The following is a 22851-nucleotide window of genomic DNA, read 5'->3' as shown; positions in this document are numbered from 1 at the left end:
GATGTTAGTGCTTTCTTGAGGACTGGGAATGTAAGAGTGATCCAGATTGGGACCTAGGACTAAGCCTCCAGCGTCTAAGGGCTTGGGTAGAAATGCTGCTGTGTTTAAAGAAAGGACAAGGGTGGTCATCTTCTAAAGCCACCTACTTCATCCCAAGCCCTCCTGCCACCCAGAACACAAGCACAGCTACTTGTCATAGCGTCTTATGTGGAAGGTCTCTTCATGTCCTCTCTTATGTCAGTCTTGTCTTCCTCAAAATACCCAAACAAATAAATCCAGACCCAGATCTCTGAATGTTTTTAGAGCACACATCTGTAGTTGTGCAAAACTCTCCTATGAGATACGCTTTTCTTTGTCAACCTGGTGCCATGGCGGTGAGCATTTATTTCTGCCCTATTTGTGTTATTACTCAGCTTCCTCTGTCTTAAGGAGATACTACCTTTGAGCTACTATTAAGGATTTAATGAGTCTCTATATACTTCTTTCCTGTTTCTGCATGGTTTAGGGGAAGGAGGTTGCTTGCAAGTTCCTCTTCAGCCTGCATGTGGTATTGAATGTTGTATTAATTGACATTGAAAATACAGTGCATTTCTTGGTTATTTCATGCTCAAATCCGCTGTCATTCTTGCTTCTCATTATAAACTGCCCTTTTTTGATAGCTGAGTTGCTGGTGAGTGATGAGTCATCTTCTACTGCCTGATTTTGCTCAGGGCTTGTTTTTTTCCTGCACAGAATATGTGGACAGCACATCTCGGGGGTTGCCGGTGTGAATATTCACATCCCTCTGCAAGGCAGTGCTTTGGTGCTTTCTGTACAGAAGGTTCATGCAGTCGGGTTCTTAAAGGCTTACCCAAAAGCTTAATCAGGGCTAGAGGAACCAGCAGGGAAAGAAGTCACCTTTTCACATGGTTTCAAAACCGTGCGTCTTGAAACAGAGTTATGGAATCATTAAGTGTTTGTTGGCACCACTTGATCAGATCTGCCAGTTGATTATGGAGAACCTGTAAATTAAAAACCACCTGTAAAGTAAAATAAAAACCAATCCCCTAAGCTGTGTGTTGGGAAAGGCAAAGAAAAAACAATAAACCTCTTTGATTCCCTTAGCACTTAGATTCTCAGTAGAGAAACACCTTTTGGTGCTATTGCTCTTTGCACAGCTGAGCTTTTCCCTTATCTCCTCCGAAGATCTTGCATATACATATGGCTCTCTGTATCCTTAGTAATTAGGATGGTTTTGTTTCTGACCATATCTGAAGCTCTGTTAAGAGACTGTGCCTGTCTGCCAGCTCACTCCTTTTTTTTTCATGCTCTCCTTGTGCTCTCAATAGCAGCTGCAGCAATGCTATAACTGAAAAGCTGAGGCTCCAGTTTGAGTTTAAGCTGTTGTAGTGAGGGTCATCTTGGCTGGGGCACCCAAGCAGTGCTTTGCATGAATCTCTTGGCTATTTACTGTTCATAAAAACTTACTGAAGGATCTAATCATCTGTAGCTCTGCTGATTACTGATGAGCTGAGGAAAGCCCAGGAAGGATTTTCTAGTGAACAGATGCTAATATATGGCTTTTCTCAAAAGTTAGAGAATTGTTATGGCCCCAACTATGTAAAACCCTATTTGATAACTTCTTAAATGGCTAAAAGTCTGGGAATTTAATCAAAGGAGTCCCTGTCACAAGCTACAAGTTCCAGTTTCCAGCATATGCTGCTTTTCCCCAATGGCTAGGAAGAACTTGACTGAAAGCCAGCTTTGTGGCCTTTAGTGGATTGCAGAAGGTAAATGCATGTAGTATGACTGGGGAAAAAATAAGCTCTTTAGTACCTTGCTCTGTAGAGGCAACATTAAGAGGAAAAATAAGGAAACAAGTTTGTGCCTGCGCAGCTAGAAGCTCCTGATTGGAGAGTGTGGTGGCAGAAGGTGTGATGGCAGTTGTCGGCTGTGCTCTGTATTCAACCCATGTACGGTGTCAGTTATAATAGTTGTCCTCTGACACGTCTTGCTGATGAAAATCGAGGCCTTTACTCATGCTTCTGAGTCTGGACCAAGCCTGTTGCACATGCAAATGAACAAAGTATGGTATGGCCCAGTAATAGTTGGTGTCCCCTTCCCACCCCATGAGCAGGCTGTGTGCTTTCCACTTGAATCTTCAGCAAGGTTGATTTGTCAAATGAGTTTTCAAATGAGTTGGTAAATTTAAGTGACTAATGAGATGATTGTGTAGACCCAATCCAGACCTGAAGATAATTGGAGTCCTGATGAAATGCAGCTTGGCAATCAATGTGCAGAATAACTACTCATCAAGCCCCACATTGTCTCTTGGCTGTCAGCCTCCTGCACCCGCTTTGGTGGTGATGGGGGGAGTATTCAGTGCCTGCTACAAGTGGATTAGCTCTGAAGGCACTGGTATTAGCTGTAAGTGATTAAATCATCAGTATATGATGAGGTCTTTAATTGACCCAAGAACTTTCCCTGATAAGATGCAAAACCAGAGGCTTTCTAGTTCCTCTTGGAAAATGCAAAGGAAGGAGTGCTGCTATAGTGCTGGGGATGTCTGAATTGCTGCATTGTTTTAAAGCTGGCTCAAGAGATGTTGCAGCATAGATTTGTCTTCCAGAGAAAATCCCTCACTGCTTGGGTCTCCTCTGACTTTTTAATTGGTGGTGCTGGCACAATAAACTGTAGTTGTGTTGAAAGTCCCCAAGGCCTCGGTCTGGCTTGGGATGCTTGGCTGTATTTTGCCTGCTTGTTTTTGTTGTTCAGTTTGGTATGCTGTGCTAGGGGGTGTTTTTTTTCTTCTTCAGATTTGCCTTTATCTGCCTTGGAGTTGTTTCCTTAACTAGGAGATTAATCCAAATGTCTTGGAAACAATCCTTTTGTGATGGGTTTTCCTCGATGAAATGCTCCTTTTACCAGCAGGAGATGCACTACTGCTACCTATCAACAGCCCAAGGCTTGCAGGTCTCTTGCAGGCTTTTATTGCTGAGAACTAGCAGGAGGCCTGTATGAAAATGAACGCTCCTGGTTTCCGTGGGTTCTGGTACAGAGCTGCAATTCCACGTGCTGCTGTGTTTTGTGAAAACAAAGCAAAGAAATAAAAACAGAGCCCCACTGAATTACTTGGATTATTCACAACATTTCCTAGAAATCTGGCTGCAAAAATACAATACTGGAATTAATTCAAAAGTGCCTGGGTGTTGTTTTTTTCTGTAGCAGATCAGTTCTTCCAGTTCTGGTATGAGTTATTACTGAAGTGGCAGAGGAAACTTTATGGTTCCATCTGGCTCTTCCTGATGCAAGTGTGACTTGAAGTAGAGTTGGAAACGTGCATCTGAAGTTATGGCCAATAGTAGCGGGAGTTATTTCAAGAATGCAGGTCTGGTTTTGGTGACTCACCTGCTAGCCTCTTTATACCTCTGTTTTGGCAAGAAAAGCTTGATCTGTTGTTTCAAAGCACTCTGAAAGCTTAGGTAATGGATTGACATCTCCATAGCAGGTGGCTACTACTCCAGAAGGGTACAAACCCGTATGTGATGGGCTCCTAATGACTGCTCAAGAGCCAAGAAGCATCATCCAAGAGTTCCCCAGATCTTCCACCCATTAAGCTACCTGTGGAGGGGCTGGGATTGGAGGATACTTCTCTAAATCTCATCTAGATGACCCACAGAAGTCACTAGTCTACCTCTGCCAATGTGTAATATCTGGTTTAATAAAGGAGGTCTTCTAACAAAAGCATGGGAGGTTCAGGACCCCTTTTGCCAGTAAGCTGTCAGCAGCAAACCCTCAGTCCAAGAACAGAGTGTGTGGATGACCCCTACCTTCCCTAGTTGTCTTCTAAACCCTGTCCATGTGGCTGCCTGCTGCATGACGGATAAAGCTCCTTAGGACAAAAATAGTGAGCTTTGCCAAGGAATCTCTTGACTGTGAACCAAAGGAAAAGCTTAACATTCTAGTGAGCACCCAGCTGTATGCAGAGAACTCCCTTATTTAATCAGCAGTGCTTAAATCTTTAATTCTGTGGGAGACAGCTTTGTAAGATGCGAGCTGATGGCAGCCTTTGGAGGATATTGCACTGTGGGTACAGCCCTGCAATTGTTCTTGTCTGTGAAATGGAGTAAACTGTTAGGAAGGAATCTTAAACGACTGCTTTTCAGACTCTTGTGAGCCAAAACAATAAGTAAACCCCTCAGCAGGAGCGTGTACGAGTATTTACCAAAAAGATGCTGTTCCACCAATGCGCTTGCTCTCTTTTTGTCTGAAATAGAACTATTTTGATAAGTAGGTGAGATGCATCGACATATGAGATGGGATCAGAAGCTTGTCTTGGTTAGTGTGTGAGTGGGATGCTGTTTAAACCTTTCTACCTAGAATGCTGTGCAGACTGGAGGACTGCTAACACTTGTACAAAGTTCTTCCCTGTCTCTCTTGAATCCTTTGATTGCTTGATCCCTGCTAATTTTAACTAACTGTAAGGTTATCTAACCTTTGGAGGCAACACAAGTCCCTGTTTTTGTGCAGAGTGTAAAGGTCAAAATGGAGGTGGAGGCTCCACTATTAATTGAGTTTCCTTTTGCACCCAGTGTTGGGGATTTGGGTATTTTCCGAGTGACGCAGTGAGGCTGCAAGCCTGCAGCACTCGGGGAACAAAGCAAGAGCTGAAAGCTTAGACTGATCACTTCAGATTAATTAAAACTTCATGCTTTTCTTGAAAACGAGTGTCTGCTGCTGGATAGAGCAAGTTGAAAATCCATGAGTGGAAAAATCAGCTGAAGCTGACTTCTTTTTAACTTAATGCCAGTATCATGACAAGGGTTTAGGTAGATTTAAGACTTAATTCTCTGAGTTCCTTTACAGTGTTGCTCAAAGAACCAGACCCGATTTTAGGGTGATGCCCCCTTACCTTTAGAAGCTATTGAATATATTATTGCTTCAGTTGCCCTTTTGTACTTGACGTGTAATTCTTCTGAGAAAGTTGATGTAAATAGCTCTTGGGCCCTTCCAAAGCAAGGACTTGCCAATTCACTTGACTGGCTGTTTATGTAGCTGTGTGAGGTTTACAGCTGGAAATGCTGAGTGGGGCCAACCGCTGGATTTCAGTTCTGAATGGATCAGGATGAGTGACAAAAATAGCAGAAGCAGTGATGTTGGGAGGAAAGCCTTTGCTTTTCCCAGTGTGAAATGCCTGAGGCTGCTGAATCCAGGCGGAGCACAGCGTGTACTGATGTTCCTATGTTCTGGCAAGGTGACCACAAATGCTGTTTCACATAGTCAATAAAAAGGGCTGTCCTGCAATTAGCTGCCTTCTCTGCCTAAAAACTCAGCTGAGAAACCTGGAACTGCTAGTTGATAAAGATGGATTGCCAGTCACAAGAGCTCAAAAGAAATCTTTTAATGTAACTTCAGCTTTCTGGCTTGTTGAAGACACTTTTTGTGGGAGGAAGAAGCTACCACCTCTGAAGAGGAGGCAATGTCATCCTGGAAGCAGGGACTTGCTTTTGGCTGAGGGCATAGGTGTAGCTCTGCAAACAGGTGCTATAAATGAGAATGCTTTTCCAGACTTAATGCAGACTACCTTGCAAGAGGAGGGTGAAAATCAGTGGTTTCCATAAGACTGCTTTGAGTATTCAGAGTGTTAACGCAGCATATGTGGTCCTACAGAAACCGAGGCTGCAACTCTTGCAGAGACTTGGCAGAGGTCGATAGCTTTTGACAAGCTTTGATTTTTCAGCTTTCCTATTTTGCCCTGCTAATGTCACTACATGAACACGTACCTTAATCTCACCCCTGTAAGTTTTTGCTGTTAAAGCAATAGCAGCAATATATTTGCCTAAATAAAATGTGTAGCATGCGTATGCCCAGAACTAGGCTAATGCTAAAAGGAAAAATGCCTCATCTCCACCCCCAAACCTCCTCAGTTATTTTGTCTAGCTTTACAGTGTTAAACTGAGTCTGCAGCCAAATGAGGGTAAATGGATTTGCACTCCCAGCCTCCTGGTTAGCGTGCATGCTTGCAGATGTTGATTTAGAATACCATGATTTGTTTTGTCCTCTCTGAGGCTCACTGAGAGGTTATGCTGGGGCTGTCTCTGGCGTAACACTCATAACCTGGGTTGCAAGATGATGTAGTTGGCAACAGAACTGCTTCTCTCCCAGGAAACTTGAGTTTGATTAAGATTTGGCTTTCTTGGAGAAGTCTGCAGGCCCTGGGCTGCAAGTGCTGCTCCCACAGAGCACTTAAACCCTTCTAGGGAGCATATATGATGTGGCTGAAGTTATGCTTCCTGCTAATTACTACTGTGCTGAGCTTTATCACTCCAGGTGCAGCTGCCAGTGTCACCAAAGCAGTGGTGGGAGAGGCAACGCCACCTCCCATTGCTGCTGTTCTGTTCACTGCCTTTCCCCACAAAACCCTGAGCTCTTAAAGCTCAGCTCAAAAGCAAAACAGCTGCAGGGCAGGTGTGTTGTCAAAGCTGTGAGAGGGTTTATAGCAGCAGGACCAGGGAGATGGAGTGCCTCTGAGGAGGTGATGAAAGGAGAGCAGGCTAGTGATGGGTATTTTGATGTTAGGGCAAGACAGGCCTGGGCTAGCCATGAATTGCAGGGGAAAAGGTGATGCTTTAGGGGAGGATGGATAGAGAAATTGCATTTTCTAGCTTTATTTGTTTTCCCAGCACCTGCATAAAATGGGAGATAGTTTAATATTGCATAGGATGGGCTTAAGGTATCAGAAGGCTTGGGGTCAAGGCATGAGCTACTCACGGCTGTATGGAGTGAGGAGTGGATTTAGTTCCTGCAGCACTGAAGGGTGGTGCCTTGCTGTCCTTTGCCCTCATGTACTTTCAATGCTTTTCCATTTATCTTTGCTGTAAGTTGTCTTGCAGGGTGGAGTGAGGGGGATGGTCATGACCATGGTGTTCTTTTAAAGGTGCTGGAGAGCGACACCTATTCTCAACCAACCTTAACTTGGTTCCTAACTCAGTTAAATCTCTTTTCTGTACTGCTTTTAGACCCTATTTCAGGCTGAAGCTGTGCTCAGAGGTCTGACTCGCCCTATAATGTATCTCATGGAGCTTCAACAAATGTTGCCCTCATATGAAGGTAGCAATCAGCAGTGATAGGGATGAGGGGGGCACCACTTTGGAGATCTTAAACTCTTTCCCAGCTGATCTGAGTCAGTATGCAAGGGTGTCTGAGTCTTCCACCTCACTGAAGCAACTGCTCATAACACAGGCTATAAAGCATTACTAAGACAGTGCTTCCATATGGAAACCTGACTGATATTTAGACAAATGATGCACTGGCCTCATCAGATCCCACTCTGAACTTCTGCAGAGCACCAATCAGACTCTGAGAAGAGCTGAACAGCTTCTGCTGTCGCTTGTGGCATCTGCTGCCCTTCAAACAGCAGGGGTGGCACTCTGTGATCATCAGGCCATGGGGAAGAAAACAGCTGCGAGGCTGGAGGCAGCTATTGAGCTGTGCTCAGAGGGAAGGGAAGGTGCATCTGCCATGCGCACAGCTTATCTCCTCACCTCGAGGTGACCCTGCCTTTGAGAGGCAGAAGTTGGCTCACGTCTTAAAACAGCCTGGCGGACTGATAGGCTTGAAGGATTCAACCCAGGAGTGGTTTGAAGCCTTGAGGTGGTTTAGTGACAAAGCAGACACCTGCCCGGGAGTGCAGTTCCTGTGCAGCCCAGGTTTGGGATTATTTGCAAGCTGAGTGTTTTGTCCGTTCCCTTGCCCAAGGGACATGAGGCTCGGCTGCCTTTTGTTCTGCTCTTTCCTCCCTAAAGAGGGAGGAACAGAGGATGCTTCCCTTGCCAGAGTCCTCGCTGACCTCTGCCCAACCCTCTGATCCTACTCCACCCTTGCCCTTCTTCCAGCTCCTGTGTTGCTTCTCGCCTGTCTCTGCTCTCAGGGCCCACCACTGCTGCTGTGCTTATACCAAGCCAGTTTCAGTGGCCCTGGGAAGTGAATAAATACTCTTCATTGCTTGGCTTTTACCCACTTACCCATCTGTGCCTTAACTGCATTAGGACAGCGGGGAAAAACTCAGCCATGTTCTGAGCTGTGTGCTCAAACCATCTTACCCCCATGTCCCTCCCATCTGACCCCAAAGAGGGAAGGATGGAGAAGCACTAATCTATTGTGACAACTGCCCTGGGGCTGCGATCATGGATATGGCTGAGATGGAAAAGGGTCCCCTTTGGGACATTGGGAAAAGGGTTGTGGATTCGAACCTACCCCAGGCTGACTTTTTTACTTTGCAGGGCTGACCAAGCTCTTCTGGCACGAGGGCGACTGTGACCATTGCTTTGATGAGGAAAGGTTATGATGTCTATGATGTGTTTCAGAGGAACCAACCCCCACATTTGGTGCTTTGTTTGGGAGATGCTTGCACGGGGCTTCGTAGTACTCCTGCTGCCAGCAGGCACCCTGTGTAGGTGTTCTCCATTCCTCTAGGACATGTTGCCCCTCAGTCCTGGCACATCTGCCAGCCTTTGTGAAGGTATTTCATCCTCGGTGGTGCCTGCAGTGCCATGGTGCTTCAGGTATTGTGTTCAGGGCTTTCCTGTCATTCCCTCACCTCACTTCTTTCTGTCTTTGGATAAGTTGGAAAGTTGGGGCTGTTCAGCCTGGAGAAGAGAAGGCTGCGTGGAGACCTCAGAGCAGCTTCCAGTATCTGAAGGGGGGCTATAGGGATGGTGGGGAGGGACTCTTCATTAGGGACTGTAGTGACAGGACAAGGGGTAACGGGCTCAAACTGAAACAGGGGAAGTTTAGATTGGATCTAAGGAAGAAGTTCTTTACTGCGAGGGTGGTGAGGCACTGGAATGGGTTGCCCAGGGAAGCTGTGAATGCTCCATCCCTGGCAGTGTTCAAGGTCAGGTTGGACAGAGCCTTGGGTGCCATGGTTTAGTGTGAGGTGTCCCTGCCCATGGCAGGGGGGTTGGAACTGAATGATCTTAAGGTCCTTTCCAACCCTAACTATGACTCTATGATTCTAAGTGTCTGTTGTGCAGGGACGGCAACAGCTGCCTAAGCTCCACCAGCGGCAGAGGATGGCACCCTTGATGCATTTTGCTGTCTGGCAGGCTGGGTGGGGATTGCAGCACGTTGGATGCTTTTTGAAGCCTTCAGAGTGGTTCTGATGGGGACGATTCCTGTTTATTCCTTTCAAGCAGATAAATGAAGGAGGGAAACATTAGGAGAGGGAATATTCTATGAATGAGTTTCTTTGCCGTGTTTTCCACACCTTGAATAAGCAGCTCAGAAGCCACCTGAAGGCTTGAATCCCCTGCATGCCCTTTGCAGAGCTCTGAGCCCTCCTGGGCACACGACGAGTGCCTGTCATCTCGTTGCTCGCAGCAGGAAGTGCTGCAGCCCCTGTCCTGTGTTGCTGAGTTCCTGTTTGTGGCCTCCCTGCTCCGGGCTTGTTTTTGTGGTGGCGAGCTGTGGTCTCAGGATCCCTCCGAGGCTCTGCCTGCTGCTTTCAGCTGCTGCCGCCTCCACGTTTTGCTTATCCGAGCCTTTAAAAGGCATCAATATTTTAGTTCCCATTCAAGCCTCGAAGCTCACCCTTTTCATTGCGCTGCTCGTGAAATGGATCCCTCCTGCTTCAAATTAGGCAGAAAAAGACTTTGTCAGAAGCTGCTGAATAATCCCGGTAATGTAAAAAATTGACATTCTATAATGTTCCTAATTCCCCTAATTAAACACGATACACGAGCACGCCACAAGAGTCCTCCAGCTGCCTCGTTGCAGTGAGCCAGCGTTGCTGTCGAGTGAAGCTAGGTTAAACTCTCATTAGAAGCCTTGCAAAAGGCTAAGAGTTGTCTGCTGTAATTAAGAATCTTGTCTCGCTTTCTCAGCGCTGCCATCTCCAGTGACTGCTCCTCTGCCCCATGGGGAGCTCCGGGTCTGTCCATCCCTATCAGGTGTCTCCTTGGAAACTTTTTATTCCCTTTCTTGTGCCTCCCCTCCTCCTTCGGTTTCAAACTGCCCAGCGACAGCCGAGGGGATGGAGGTGTTGGGTTTGGGGTGGGCTGAGGCGGCGGTGGCTGCTTGGTGATCTTTATGGCTTCAGGTTGGGAGTTTCCAGTGTGGATTTGGATCCGAGGGGAGCGAGGTGTTGCCTCTTGGCTTTGCTGCTCGCACCCCGGGGGTGAAGCCTGTGGTCTCGCCTCCATAACAGCCCTTCAGAGCCACACCTGAGCTGATCGTTCCTCACTTTGACCCTCCACCAGACTAAGGGACAAAGAAACCCGTCACGAGGCGCTGGGTGCTGCTGAGGCCTCTGTGCGGCCATGACCAGTGGGTACCGCCGCAGTGCAACCAGCGCCAGGACCTCGGCGCCGCCGCCTTGTCCCTAACCACCCTCCCCGTCTTGTCACTGTCCCCAGGGTACCTCAAATGCGACATGGACGACGGCTGCGAGGCCAAGGAGGAGACGGGGGGCGAGGAGCTCTTCGACGCCGTGAACAACACCGTCGTCTCGGGGGACAGCATCCGCTTCTTCGTCAACGTTAACCTCGAGGTGCCGCCGAACGCCGCCGGTGAGTGCCATGGCTGCCACCACCACCCCAAAAGGGTTCTGTGGGTCACGGTTGTTCCTTCCTGAGCAACTTGGGAATGATATCATGGAAAACCTGAGGAAACAGCAGCATGAAGTGTCATGACTCCTTTCCCCCCTTCCCTGTGGTAACAGGGCTGTGGGTTTGGGGCCTGACACCCTGCCACTGCTCTCACTGCTGTTGCCTGGTTGCTGCAGAGCCATTTCTAGCTGGGAAATAGGGGTTTTTAATTTTTTTTTTTTTGTGGTATATGTGATCCCTATAGATCGTTCAGGCACTGCTCTGGGGCTTCCCAGGGATTTTGGGGGTGTTTTGGTCATGTTTGAATTGGAACGCTGGAGGTGAATGGGAGCCATGGATGGCCTGGGGCAGTCACTGCTCTCCGCAGCAAATGGAAAGGGAAAGAAGAGAGTGTTTTGGGGCTTATGGCACCTGCCTTTTGGGGTTAATCACCCTGGCTTGGACACAAGTAATGCTTATACTTGCTGTGTGGAGGCAGATAGCAAACATGAGGAGATAACCATCCTGTTAGACACCTTTGATGGAGGTCAGGCAGCTGTGTCTGCACTCGGGGCATTGCTATTGTGCATTGTGCTCTATAAATACAAACTACCTGCTCCAGGTGAGGGCCAGTGTGCCAAGTTCATCCCCTAAATACACTTTAGTAGGATCTGTACCTGCTGCAAGCTTCACGCAGGGCAGGAGGACAGGGTTTGCTTGTGGTGGTGGGGCCTGCAATGCTGTTTGGGGCTGGGGATGAATCCAGCAGAGAAAACTCATCCCTAAGGCTTCCATCCTCATGGAGCTGCAAGTGTCAGCTTGGAGTGGTGGCTTTGCTCCTATGTGCCAAGTGATTTGGGAGGGGGTAAAGGAATGCTGATCTGAAAGCAAGCAGCAGGGAGTGCTTTGTCTAGCAGGGGCTTTAAGGCTTTACTGCTGGCAGTGGTACTGTGCTGCTCCTTGACTGAGAATAGACAGGTAACCATGTAGATGGACATACCTACCCCAGACAGTGCTTTTTGTGTGCTCCCTACCAAGCCAGCATCCTTTAGAAGCTTTGCCCAAGGTGAAGGGCAAAGCCTGGTTAACACAAATTGTGTAGCTACCTAAACTGCTGTCTATCGAGGGATAAAATCCCTGGTTTGCTCTAAAGGTTGCTTTTGCCTCTAGCACACTGTTTACCATCCTCTGTAATGCATGTGCTAAATGGTGCAGCTGCTGGAAAATGCAGCTCTGGGAGATGGCAGCAGCCTGGGTTTCATCCCAGCAGCTGGAAGGCATCCTGGAGCCTGTGTGGGCACTATTTTGGATAGTAAATGAAAGGGCTTTGGATTATCTCTGGAGTCAGTGTTGGAGAGTCCTTTAAGTTATATTTAGATTACAGTTGACCTATAGTGAGTGATTATTGGAAATGGTGATGCAGAATAGGCATGGCCCAGGCCTCTGCTTGGCCCTCTTGAAGTCTACTTTTTGAACCAGAGCAGTGAATTTGACTTAGGAGCAATATCTAGCAATTTTCAAGCCTGCAATTTTACAAATGCCATCTTAATGGAAAGGTTTAAAGGGAGCTGTGCTCTGCTATGGCAAGTCTGGGCTTAATGCCGTGGGGTGCATTGTTCTGGGATGAGGAATGTAAGTGCTGTGGATTCTTCAGTGTCTGAAGAAGCTGACTTTCCTTGTGTGTCTTCCTGGGCTTTTGATAATTGTTTTCCCTTCCATTCAAAATAGGACAAAAAAAGGCTTCCTTATTTCCCTGCAGCACTGATGTTTGTGATAGTGGTATTAGTCCTGTTGTTCAGCTGAGATGTTTAGCATTTTTAGGGAAAAATGGACTTCTGATGTGCTGGAATTCCTTTACAAATGTGAGGATGCAGGTTTTAAAAGTGGGCTTCAGACATAATAAAGGTCCAGACTTTCAATAAGAGCAGGTCTGAAATGATATTTATTTTTCCTGCTTTTCCATGACATTAAAGCAGTCCAGGTAGCCAAAACCCAGATTCTTCTCTATCAGGCATAGGATTCCTCAGACCCCAGGTGCTTGAGTCTCCTATGCTGTCAGCTCTTCCTCAGAAGCAGTTTTACTGAAGCATCTTCCAGAGTGGATTATATACACACAAAGTCAGTCTCTGGCTGCAGAGAGTTAAGTTGATCCTCCTGGAAAGCTGACTTCTGAGGTGGTTGAAAGTGGCTGAGAGGAGCCCCTTAAGCTCTTCTAATGAAAGTAGCCTGACCTGTTGGAAAAAAGACCTTCTTCACAAGCTTCCTTATTGAGCTCTGCAAGGGGATGCTTTCCAAAAGTGCCCTTGCATTGCTGCTGCTCTCTGGGAGTTTTGTTTTATACTCAACCTTTTGCATCTCTGGAACAGAACTGTGGAGCTGAGCACTTGCGGTGCTGAAAAGAGAGCAGGTTTTGTCCCGGCAATGCAGCCATCCCCTAAACACCTCATTTCCAACCCTTAAGGGACCTAGTGCACCAGGATCCTACAAGATCCTCTGGGGCGCTTTAATCACAGAGGAAAAGCAAAACTAGGAATGACATCTTTCCATCACCACCTCATTTTCTTGCTTTCTCCAAGCTGGGTGAAACCTCTGAGCCGAAAGGCTTCCTTGTGCCAGAGAGCTTGATATTATGCTGTTGTGTCATGCAACACCTGCTGAGGCTTGGGCAAAGATGGACTGAACATGGGCCCTCTTGTACAAAGAGGGCTCTCCAGTGCTGCTTTTGTTGATTTGCTCCCTAGTGTCACATATACTTGCTGCATGAAATACATTTGCTCAATCTCCAGCAGGGAAAACCTCTAGGGTGACTTGAAACAAGACAAATGTGGTATCTGTGCGTGTTCCAGGCATCACTGTTGGGATTCTTGGCTGAAGGTGGTATCCGAATTCTCTCCTGATTGAGACCTTTTCCAGCAAGCTGCTGTGAGGTTGCTGCTTGCCTTGGTGTAGGGCTGAAAGATCCAAAAAGTCCCATCTGGGGAGAGGATAAGTTGGTACCCCAGGGTCCGGGTGCTGGCAGGCAACCTAAGTGGAATTACAGATGCGGTGACAGCTCTGCCATCATCCTGTCAAGCTGCTAGTCTCTGTATGATGTATGTACAGCTTGCTTATGAACATAATTGGATGCACTTTACTATAATTCTGTTTTAAAGAGATCACTGCCTGGGATTAAACGTTGAGCCAACAAAACATAGCACGTCCCATAAAACTGTGACAATTAACCATTGTCATAAAATGCTGGGCTCTGCACACAGCTGCATATAAAACAGGAGAGCTTGGAGAAATCCAGGGTTTAAGGTATGGCCTGTCTCATTTTTAATGAATACTAGCTGCAGTTGCATAGGATGTTGGGCCAGAATCAGTGCAGATGCCTAGGCACTAATGCTTCTTAATCTTGACACTTGGGTCCCTTCTCCTGGGTATTTTGTTGCTTCCTTGCAGTAGCTGATGACAAGCACTTTTTGTTCTCTTTGGTCTCTCGTCTTTCTAGCTTAGGTTTTGGTGATAATGCTTGTGTTTTCAGCAAATGTTAGCAGCTTCAACATGAAGGTGAGTCTTCATGGGAAGCTGGATGCTTTTTGACCTGGGATCTGCATTTGTGGGGGAAGATCAGGATGGCTTTACAACTGCTTTCCCATTATCTCGCTTAGCTAGGAGTGTATTAACCCTTCTGCCCTACTGCTATCTGGATGTCAATTTGACTATCTCTTTTTGTATTTTATACATGGGCTTTTCCATAAATCCCTCTGGAGCCTGGGCTGCAGGTATACGTACCTGCATCCCTTCAGCTTGTCGCAGAAACATCAAACTAGTGATTTCAACCATCTTGCTGCAACCATCTGTAGCATGCTTGTATTCATTTGCAGGGATTTATAGCCAGCATTTTGGTTTAGGTTAAGCCTTAAAGTTGGTGGACAAGCAATGCAAGCATCATTTGTTGCAGTAGGTCTGTGAAGTGTGTAGAGCCATAGCCTTGCTGTCAGTCACAGTGTTCTTATCTGCTTGGCAGCCCCCTTAAATCAGCCAGGCAAATCTTCTCATCATTTGGACCTTATTCTTGCAGTTTGGGGGTTAAAAACAGTCCTTTGGAGCTCATTCTTGTAGTTTGGGCCTTAAAAACAACGCATCACCTCCTTTTACCAGATTGCAATAGAGGTGTTTGCACAGGGGTTTCCTAAATGTGGGCACAACTTAGTAGGGATTTGTGGGGCTGTAGCTGCTCCACTTTTGCACTATGCATTGTCACTTAGAGCTGATGCTTGCACCAGTGGGTTTAGCTGCAGAGAGGTGCGTGAAGCAGTTTCTTCTGGGGGGAGAAAGCTAAGTCCTGATGGCAGTGAAAAGCCAATTGGAAAGCAGGATGTGGCTTTGTCAGGGTGTGTGTGGGGGGAAATAACGGAACACGATTTACGCTTCATGAGAAATTAAAGCCTGTTCCACCCTCTGGACAATTGATCATTCCTAGATACGGAGAATCAACAGTTTCCTGTAATCCACTCCAGAGGCACACACGTGCACGCCCGACGCTGCTGCTCGGAGCAAAACACTGTGCTCTAACTCCTGGCCCAGCCCCTGCTGAGATGACTTTATTCTTTAAGGGGGCGAGGAGAAATGCTAGATGCTGGCGCCAAGGATATTCCAGAGAGAGTAGCGTCCAGAGACAAGTGGTCTGGGCCTGAATGGGTATCATTCTGCACACAATAGTCACATTTCCTCACATTAATACCAAGGTCCTTTTTATGTCTCGAGGCACAATGCTGACCCACGCGTTCCATCTGATAACTCCTGTTTTAGCAGTTTGATGTCAGGCTCCTGAAGCTTCCTATACTCTAATGGAAAGTGGATACGCTGGTTGTGTTGTGGGGGGGGGAGATGACCTCCCTCCAAATTTCCTGATGAGGGTGTTTTCAAAGTGGTGTTCACAAAGCCAAGGGAGGTGTATGTGTGTGAAGGGGGGGTTGGGTAGCACGAGTGGTTCTGCACAAAGGCAATGTTCTTCCTTTTAGGTGCTTCACCTTGAGTTTGCTTTGGGGCAGCTTCTCCTGGGTTTTTTAGTACCCTGTCCTTGCAGTTGGAGGCAAATTGTATCCTGGGGTGTATCAGGAGGAGCATGGCAGCAGGTCGAGGAAGGTGATCCTCCCCTTCTACTCGATTCTGATGAGCCCACATCGGGAGTGCTGTGTCCAGGTCTGGCCTCTTCAGTTCAAGCAAGACAAGGACCTACTGGAGAGGGTCCAGCAGAAGCCACAAGGATGGACAAGGGGGAGCTCTCCAAGGGGGATTTCTCCATGCAGGATCTCTACTGGGAGGAGGGATTGCTGAAGCTAGGTCTCTTCAGTCTGGACAAGAGCAGACTGAGCAGGGATCTCATCAATGCAGATCAGCATCTCAAAAGTGGGTGCCGGGTGGATGGTTCCAGGCTCTTTTCAGTGGTGCCCAGTGACAGGACAAAGAGCAGGGGCCATAAACTATAACACAAGAAGTATGCTTTCAGCATGAGGAAGAACTTCTTTCCCTTTAAGGGTGGCAGAGCATTGGAACAGGCTGCCCAGGGGGGTTGTGAGATCTCCCTCTCTAGAGATATTCAGATATTCAGAACCCACCATGGGCACGTTCCTGGGTAATCTGCCTTGGCAGGGAGGTTGGAGCAGATAATCTCCAGAGGTTCCTTCCAACCCTAATGATGATGTGAAACCTATTGCAGCTTTTCTTTTAAAAAGCACAAAGCAAATAAGCTGTTTGTGCAGTGCTTGCGTGTCTGAGGAGTTGCATGTGACAAGTGACAGAGCGCTCAGCACCCTTATCTTGTCCTGGCTCTGTACAAGAGCCCCGGTCAGTCTGTCTGCACTGTCATCTTCTAACTCCTAGATGATGTCCATAGTGCAGTGCAAGATGACAGTCCTTCACACCCCCAGCTGTTGTGATGTCTGTGCTGAGCATTACTCAGGTGAGGCTTTCCTCCTCACCCTGCTTGCTCCTTCCCAGCCTGCTCCACAAACTTGTTACTTATTCACGTTTGCCTTTAACCTGGGTTCTGGTTTAAGAGGGGTGAACCCAGCTGATTTTAGGCTTTCTGCTGCACCTCAGCTTGCTGCCCTATTGTGGGATAGTTGGGGCACCGTTAGTTATCTAACAATATTTAGCCTAAATTACTCGGGTCTGATGGGGATGAGTCCACACTCAGGACAGCCGTGGCAGGACAGCGAAGCAGAGGATCCCCTTGAGATCCTGCTTGTGATGAGTTAGAGGTGTCTTCACTGATCATAACAAGCTCTTGTCACACTATGTGATAATGTTCTTATTTTTTAAGGCAACAGATTCTAAAAGCAGAATGGTTTTCTGCTCACAACATGATCCAGTACAAGTGGTTGAGCTTAGATTTGCTCAAACCCCTGAAGAAAACCCAGATAAAATAGCTTTTTTTTTATACTAAAACTTCCCATACCTTAAATACTTACACTTAACACCAGATGCTTGATATTTTTCTGAGAGAACCATGGAAGTGCTAATGTATTCTGCTCTGATTTATCAGCCTGTTTACCATGCAGATGCACTTGGAAGTGAATATAAATCTAAAGTAATGTCCACTGAGACCTGCTCAGCCAAAATTTCTGCTTTCTAATTTCCACTCCTTTATCCCAGGGAAAGATATGGTCTTAAGATGCTGCAAGCCTCCAGTGGTGGCTTCACTCCAAAGACTTTTGGATCTTCTCAAATGTTAAGGGCAGCACTGGGGACCTGTAGCAGGGAAAAAGGGGATCTTAAGTGAAAGGAGATCTCTTAAGGCAAGGTGAAAGGCCTTCAACTTTGGCATATGACTTTCATGGGTTTGTTTTCAGGGTTGCCTTTGCATAGAAGATGGCATTGCCTAAACAGGGGGTGACAGGGATGCAAGTAGGGGATTTAATTTCCCTGGGCTGCTGTCAGGGATGTTATTCGAAGGGCAGTGTGGATAAAACCGCTTTGGAATACAGCAAATTTCCCGCTCCATTTCTTGCTTCCAAGTATTAAATCTCCTTGTTCATCTTAAAGCTGGATGGGCCCTGTTCTTCTGCAAATGGTGGGAAATAAACAATGGAGACGTGCCACAGTGCCTTGGCAGAGCTCTCAATGTGCTGACACGAGGCCACAAGTGTAAGTCCAGCGTTGGCAGCTCCTCAGCTTCACTTAAAACTGAAGTGAACTCCCAGCGAGTCACTGCGAGTAGAGCTGCGTGCCTGTGTGCACGCGTCCTAGGAATTCGGGATATGAGTGTCCCCTTGATGTGCCTGCCAGGGGATGCTGGAGATGCGTTGCTGGCTTTTTGGTTTTCCCTTGGGCAGAGCCTGGAGCACAGCCTAACAGATAAGGTCGGCCACCCCTGGCAGCTCTCCTTTAACTGTGTGTGAGGACACGCACAGTAATGCCCGTAGCTAGCTAGCTTGCCTAAAATAGAGTTTTGCAGCCTGCTTTGTCCAGCAAGGAGGACTGTAAAAATAGAAGTGAAAAGTTCTCATGGCTCTGACCTCTTCTTTCTGTTTAAGTACGCTTAATCCTGACATTCAGGTGCGAATTCTTGTTGTTACTCCTTGTAGTGAGATGTAACTGATGATTAATGGGTAGTTTCTTCTTTGTCATAGAGGGTGGATTCATGGCTTTCTGTATCTGTTTTGTCCTCGTGAAGGGCTGGCTGCTCCACAGAGGGGCAAGGCTCTAGGGTGTTGCATCTTTTGAGCTCCTCCGTAACTGGAAGGAAGCAATAATAATGCTTTGAAGGAGGAGAAAATGGGTGAAAGGCTAATGGTGGTTGGTCTTGGGCTTTAGCCAAGCTGTCTCCCGGTGGATGCGTCATGAAACATCATACAATCATAGAATGGTTTGGGTTGGAAAGGACCTTGTCATCATCCACTTCCAACCCCACTGCCACAAGCAGGGACACCTTCCACTAGATCAGGTTGCTCCAAGCCCCATCCAACCTGCCCTTGAGCTCTGCCAAGGTTTTATCCCACATTGCCTAGTGGATTCCCCCACAGTAAGTAAATGGGTGGCTCATAAGTGAGGTAGGAGAGCACTTGGCAAGTCTGTGTGTATTTTCCTCCTATTTTTCATGTTCCAGTGGATTTGCTACTGTCCCTGAGTAACGTTATAGCACTGCAGTGGGCCTTTATGATAACAACCCAGAACTGGCATGGCTATATCCAGCTGTCTTCTCTCAGTGGATCAAGTCTGAGTGGCATGTTGCTTGGATGAAATGATGAATGAGGCTCCGAATCATCACCTCCATACCCAGAACAGCTTTTCTGAGAAGCTTGAAAGATGCTAGTCCAACAAATGTAATTAGATGGTTTTGCTTGTGGTGATAAAACAGCACTCGGTGCCCATCCGAGATGAGTACCTGAGAGAGCTGTCAGTAGAGAAGACTGAGACATGCTTGACACCGATAAGAGGAACCAAGAGTTGCTGCGTGATAGAAGGACAGCATGAATTTCTGTTGTGTTTGCAGGCATCTGTAAGGACAGACTGCAGATATGCAGATATCTCTTTAGCACGTGCTTGCCATTGTGCAGGGTTGGGGGTATTTTTTTGTCTCTATAAAACTATTTCTTGCAAGAGCCAAAAAACCAAAACATGTTTTCTCCTCACTGAATATTTATGGCTTCCAAATTTTCCAGCATACTTTTGCATGTGTAATTAGGCTGTAAGTTGAGTAAGTGAGCCATGGAGAACTACAAATATAAGAGCCTAGGGAAAATGCTTGATGTTTCTGGTTTATTTGGGTGCTTGCTTTTTAATAATAAATAGCATTCTTTAGATAAAACAGCTTGTGTTTTCCAAAAGATGCATCAAAAGCACAGTAATAGTTGGGACCATTGCACCAGCAGACTTGTCTAGTTAAGTGACATTTTTAATCACATGTACAGCACCCAACTTCTTCCAAAGTTGGGCGATGTATCCAAAGCCTCTGAACTGGTTTATTTTGTTTAGTGTGAGATAAGGGAGATGAAACCCTCTTCTCTACTGCAGTCAAATCTGCTCCGAGTTTGAGTTGTAGCCTTTTAACCCTATTATGGGCATGACTTGAATTCCTGTTTGATCAGGGATGGTGCTGATTAAAGCAGCTTTCTCTGTGCAAAAAGTGGTTGGGTTGTTTTTGAGTTCTGGCCTTGTCATGTGAATTGCATCCTCAATCAGCTTATATTTTGGAGAGTACAAGGGCTAGCCTTGAAGGTGCCTCTGTGTGTGTGTTCAGCCTGTGAAAAGGGATTGCAGCAGTTCTTATAGGTTAGGATTTGGAAGCCCAGATCTGGAAAGCAAGCAAAACCCTCATCTGAGTAGCTGTAACCCTGTGTTAAATCTCTGTACTTTTCCACAGCTTGGCCTCTGGAAAAGTTTTTGGTCTTCAGTGGGTTTTTTCCATGCTCATCTGAACGGCAACTGTTCACGTGTTTCATGTATTTCTTTGGTAGCAGCTCAGTCTTGTGGGCTTTTTTTTTTTGGAGGGTGAAGATGAGGACTTAAGGAGAAGGATGCACAGACAGCACTTGTGCTACTAATGATGCTACAGAGAAGCTGCCTTGGATGCAAGCAGTATGGAATGGACTTGTGGCTAAACCAGCTGATTTTTCTTAGTCTTTTAGCTTATACCCCAAAAGTTGCTTCATAAATACCCAAACAAAATGTTAACATTGGTGCTTGAAAGGTTTGAACTGGGAATTTCCTTGTACCCCTGCCCTTGTATCTCGGCCACATGTTAAGTGACACTTAATAGTCTCTAAACAGCAGTTTTCTCTCCCAAGAGCGCCGTTGCTTTACACTGAGATTTATAGAGGCAGCGTGGTGAGTTGACAGGACATTAATTTGCTCATCTTGGACTCACTGCGTGTGATCTCTTGCAGCCTGCTCCCTTGAAAGTGCCTGGGTGTTATTGTTGACTCTTTTAAGGAGGACAAGAATGGTTTCCAACTGAGCGTGACTCATGCAATCTTAGCCTCAATCTATCAAACAGCGATGCATTGGATTATATGATTACCTACAGGATTAGGAGTTAGTTGGTTTTGGGAGGCAGGGGGTAGGGAAGAGTAAAAATACATAGCAAATCTGAAAGTAACCCCCCCCAAAGTTGCGACAACCCCCTACTAATCAGATAATGCTAAATGCTGCTTCTGCAATTGGTTTACACTTCCAAAATGGGAAATGTAAAAATTGAATCTCTGCTTTGCTCTAGAGATCACCCTCTGCCAAAAGAGTGATACTACACCTCATTCTGAGCCTTCTGCTTGGTTCCTGCTGCCTGTCAGGTACCTGTGATAGCAACACTGTTCTGATTGGATTTTATTTTTCCCTTTCCTAGATGAGAATGAAAGCGCTGGCTGCGTGTTACTGCACACATCAAGGAAGGTAAGTAGGGATGCTGCATGGTCAGTTTGTTCTTGTGTCATCTAGAAGCAGAGAAAAGGACCTTAAAACACTTTGTGGGAGTGGGGAGATGTTTGTTACTGGCCTAGACAGAGGGCATGTTAGTGCCTTTTTCCTTGAATTCCTCTTTCTTTAAACCTAACAAGCCATGTGCTGCCCATTCTCCAGTGTCTCTGTAATTCTGATTGTTCCACTGCTTTTTGTCTGAGACAATTCCTTGACATGTTAATTCATTGCTTTCTCTTCTGCAGCTGCCTGCGAAGGGATCCAAGCATACACCATAGGGATTCAGGCTGCTGAGCTCCTCTCGAGCCGAAAGCAGAAACACCCAATAGACATTGCTGTGATTTTGGTTTCCTGTTTATTCCAGCTAATCAGGTCTGCCTTCATGAGGTTCAGCAGGAGTGAATTCCCTGGAAACACACAGTCTAGGAGGACCATTAGGAAACAACGCTTAGTTTACACTTGCTCTCGAGACTGTAACTCAGTAACAATAAGGTGAAAGTGCAAAAAAACCCTCATATAAACTCTCAGTTATTACAAACCTCTGACTATGAAAGCACACAAAGTATGCAGGGAGGAAATGGGTTGATATCTAATACCACATGAAGTCTTTGGGGTTGTGAAGCTTTGAGTTGTCTTGAGTCTTGCCTCATCTGTTGGTTGGAGGGGCTGGCTGCCTGCCTGAGAACTTGTAGCATCACTGATCCTGGTAAATCCTATTGCAGGCTTCGTTGAAGGTTGTTATCTTGGGTTCTGAAACCTATGTACCAAAGCCTTAGGGGCTTTTTAGGGAATCGCAGAGAGCTCTTTAGCTCTGCTTTGCTTTTAGGCCTTTAAGCTGAAATCCTAAAAAGTTACTTAAGTGGGCTGAATTAATAGGGGGAGGAAAATGTGTGATGGCTTCAGTAGATGAAACCTTTCTCCCCCTAAGTTAAAACAAAAAACCCCAAACACCCCCCCCCCCAAAAAAAAAAAAGAAAATCCACCACCATCAAAAAGAAATTAAACCTTGTTTGCTAGTAAGCCATGGAAGTTAAAATTAGTTATTCTGTGCTCCAGAATGGAAGTGTCTTTGTCGGTAATTTGTCTTGTCTAATACTAGTGCAACTGTTCTGAGCTGTATACACTTGACTGAAAGTAACCTAAGAACCTAATCACTTAAAGTGCAAATTCTAACCTCCAATGTAGGATCTGCCTCCCATAAGAAATACTTTAAAACTGCTAACACAGAAGTGTCTCTTCTGTTTAAATTTTCCTTTTCAGAGCTGTAGGATTCCTGCTTTTTCTGGCCTAGAGTTCATGCTTGAGCATTGTAGTGAGCTGTTGAACAGCAAATACCAGAGAGCTAGCGTGCTTTAGCAGGGCTTGAGGGAAGATGCTATTACCAGGTTTTGCCTCCAGACAGGATGAGTGGAAATCTTGTGCTTTAAATGCAAAGGAAACTGGGACCTGAGTCACAGAGGAGATGGCTTCAAGTGTCTGTGAAGAGCAAACTGCTAGCAGAAAAGTGGTCAAGTCAGAAGCTTTGTTGAGAGATGTTTCCCTGCTAGGTTGTCCCTGTGTCTGGTGGTAGCCTGTGGTACTTGTGTCCCTTCAGGAGTGCTGGAAGGGCCATCTGTGCCTCAGGCAAGTTGCTGTCCAGCGTGGCACTTGGTAGGCATAAATAAGGAGCAGCTCATTGGTGTGATTTGAACTATTTCATTACGATCATGGTGTGTTTCTGAGCAAATTTGCCCAAGTGATCACAGCAATAGCACGGGTAGAGCTCTGCCTGGGACAACATGGATTTTGGATGCCCCTTTTTGTAAGGCTCTTGCAGTGTCTGTAAGTGGAGGTGGTCTTCAGAACAGCCAACCAGCAGATAACTTGCATTTCAGACCTTGGGTAA

General features: G+C 46.4%; 1 protein-coding gene across 8 annotated transcripts in view; it reads left to right on the top strand.

The window, feature by feature from the left end:
* Nucleotides 1–22851, top strand: part of SLC4A11 (solute carrier family 4 member 11) — a 144155-nt gene that overhangs the window by 66028 nt on the left and 55276 nt on the right. For all 8 annotated transcript variants that reach the window (XM_061441086.1, XM_061441087.1, XM_061441085.1 and 5 more), the window contains 2 exons: nt 10395–10547; nt 20896–20942. In XM_061441086.1, the coding sequence (XP_061297070.1) occupies nt 10395–10547; nt 20896–20942 (200 nt within the window). The remainder of the gene's footprint in view (nt 1–10394; nt 10548–20895; nt 20943–22851) is intronic.

Source organism: Pezoporus flaviventris, unplaced genomic scaffold, assembly GCF_033815535.1.
Source record: "Pezoporus flaviventris isolate CSIRO_AGI_PZ_B2104156 unplaced genomic scaffold, CSIRO_AGI_Pfla_v1 ptg000188l, whole genome shotgun sequence".
Taxonomy (NCBI): Eukaryota; Metazoa; Chordata; class Aves; order Psittaciformes; family Psittacidae; genus Pezoporus; species Pezoporus flaviventris.
Note: the sequence above shows the minus strand (reverse complement) of the source record. Positions and strands in the feature narration are given on the sequence as shown.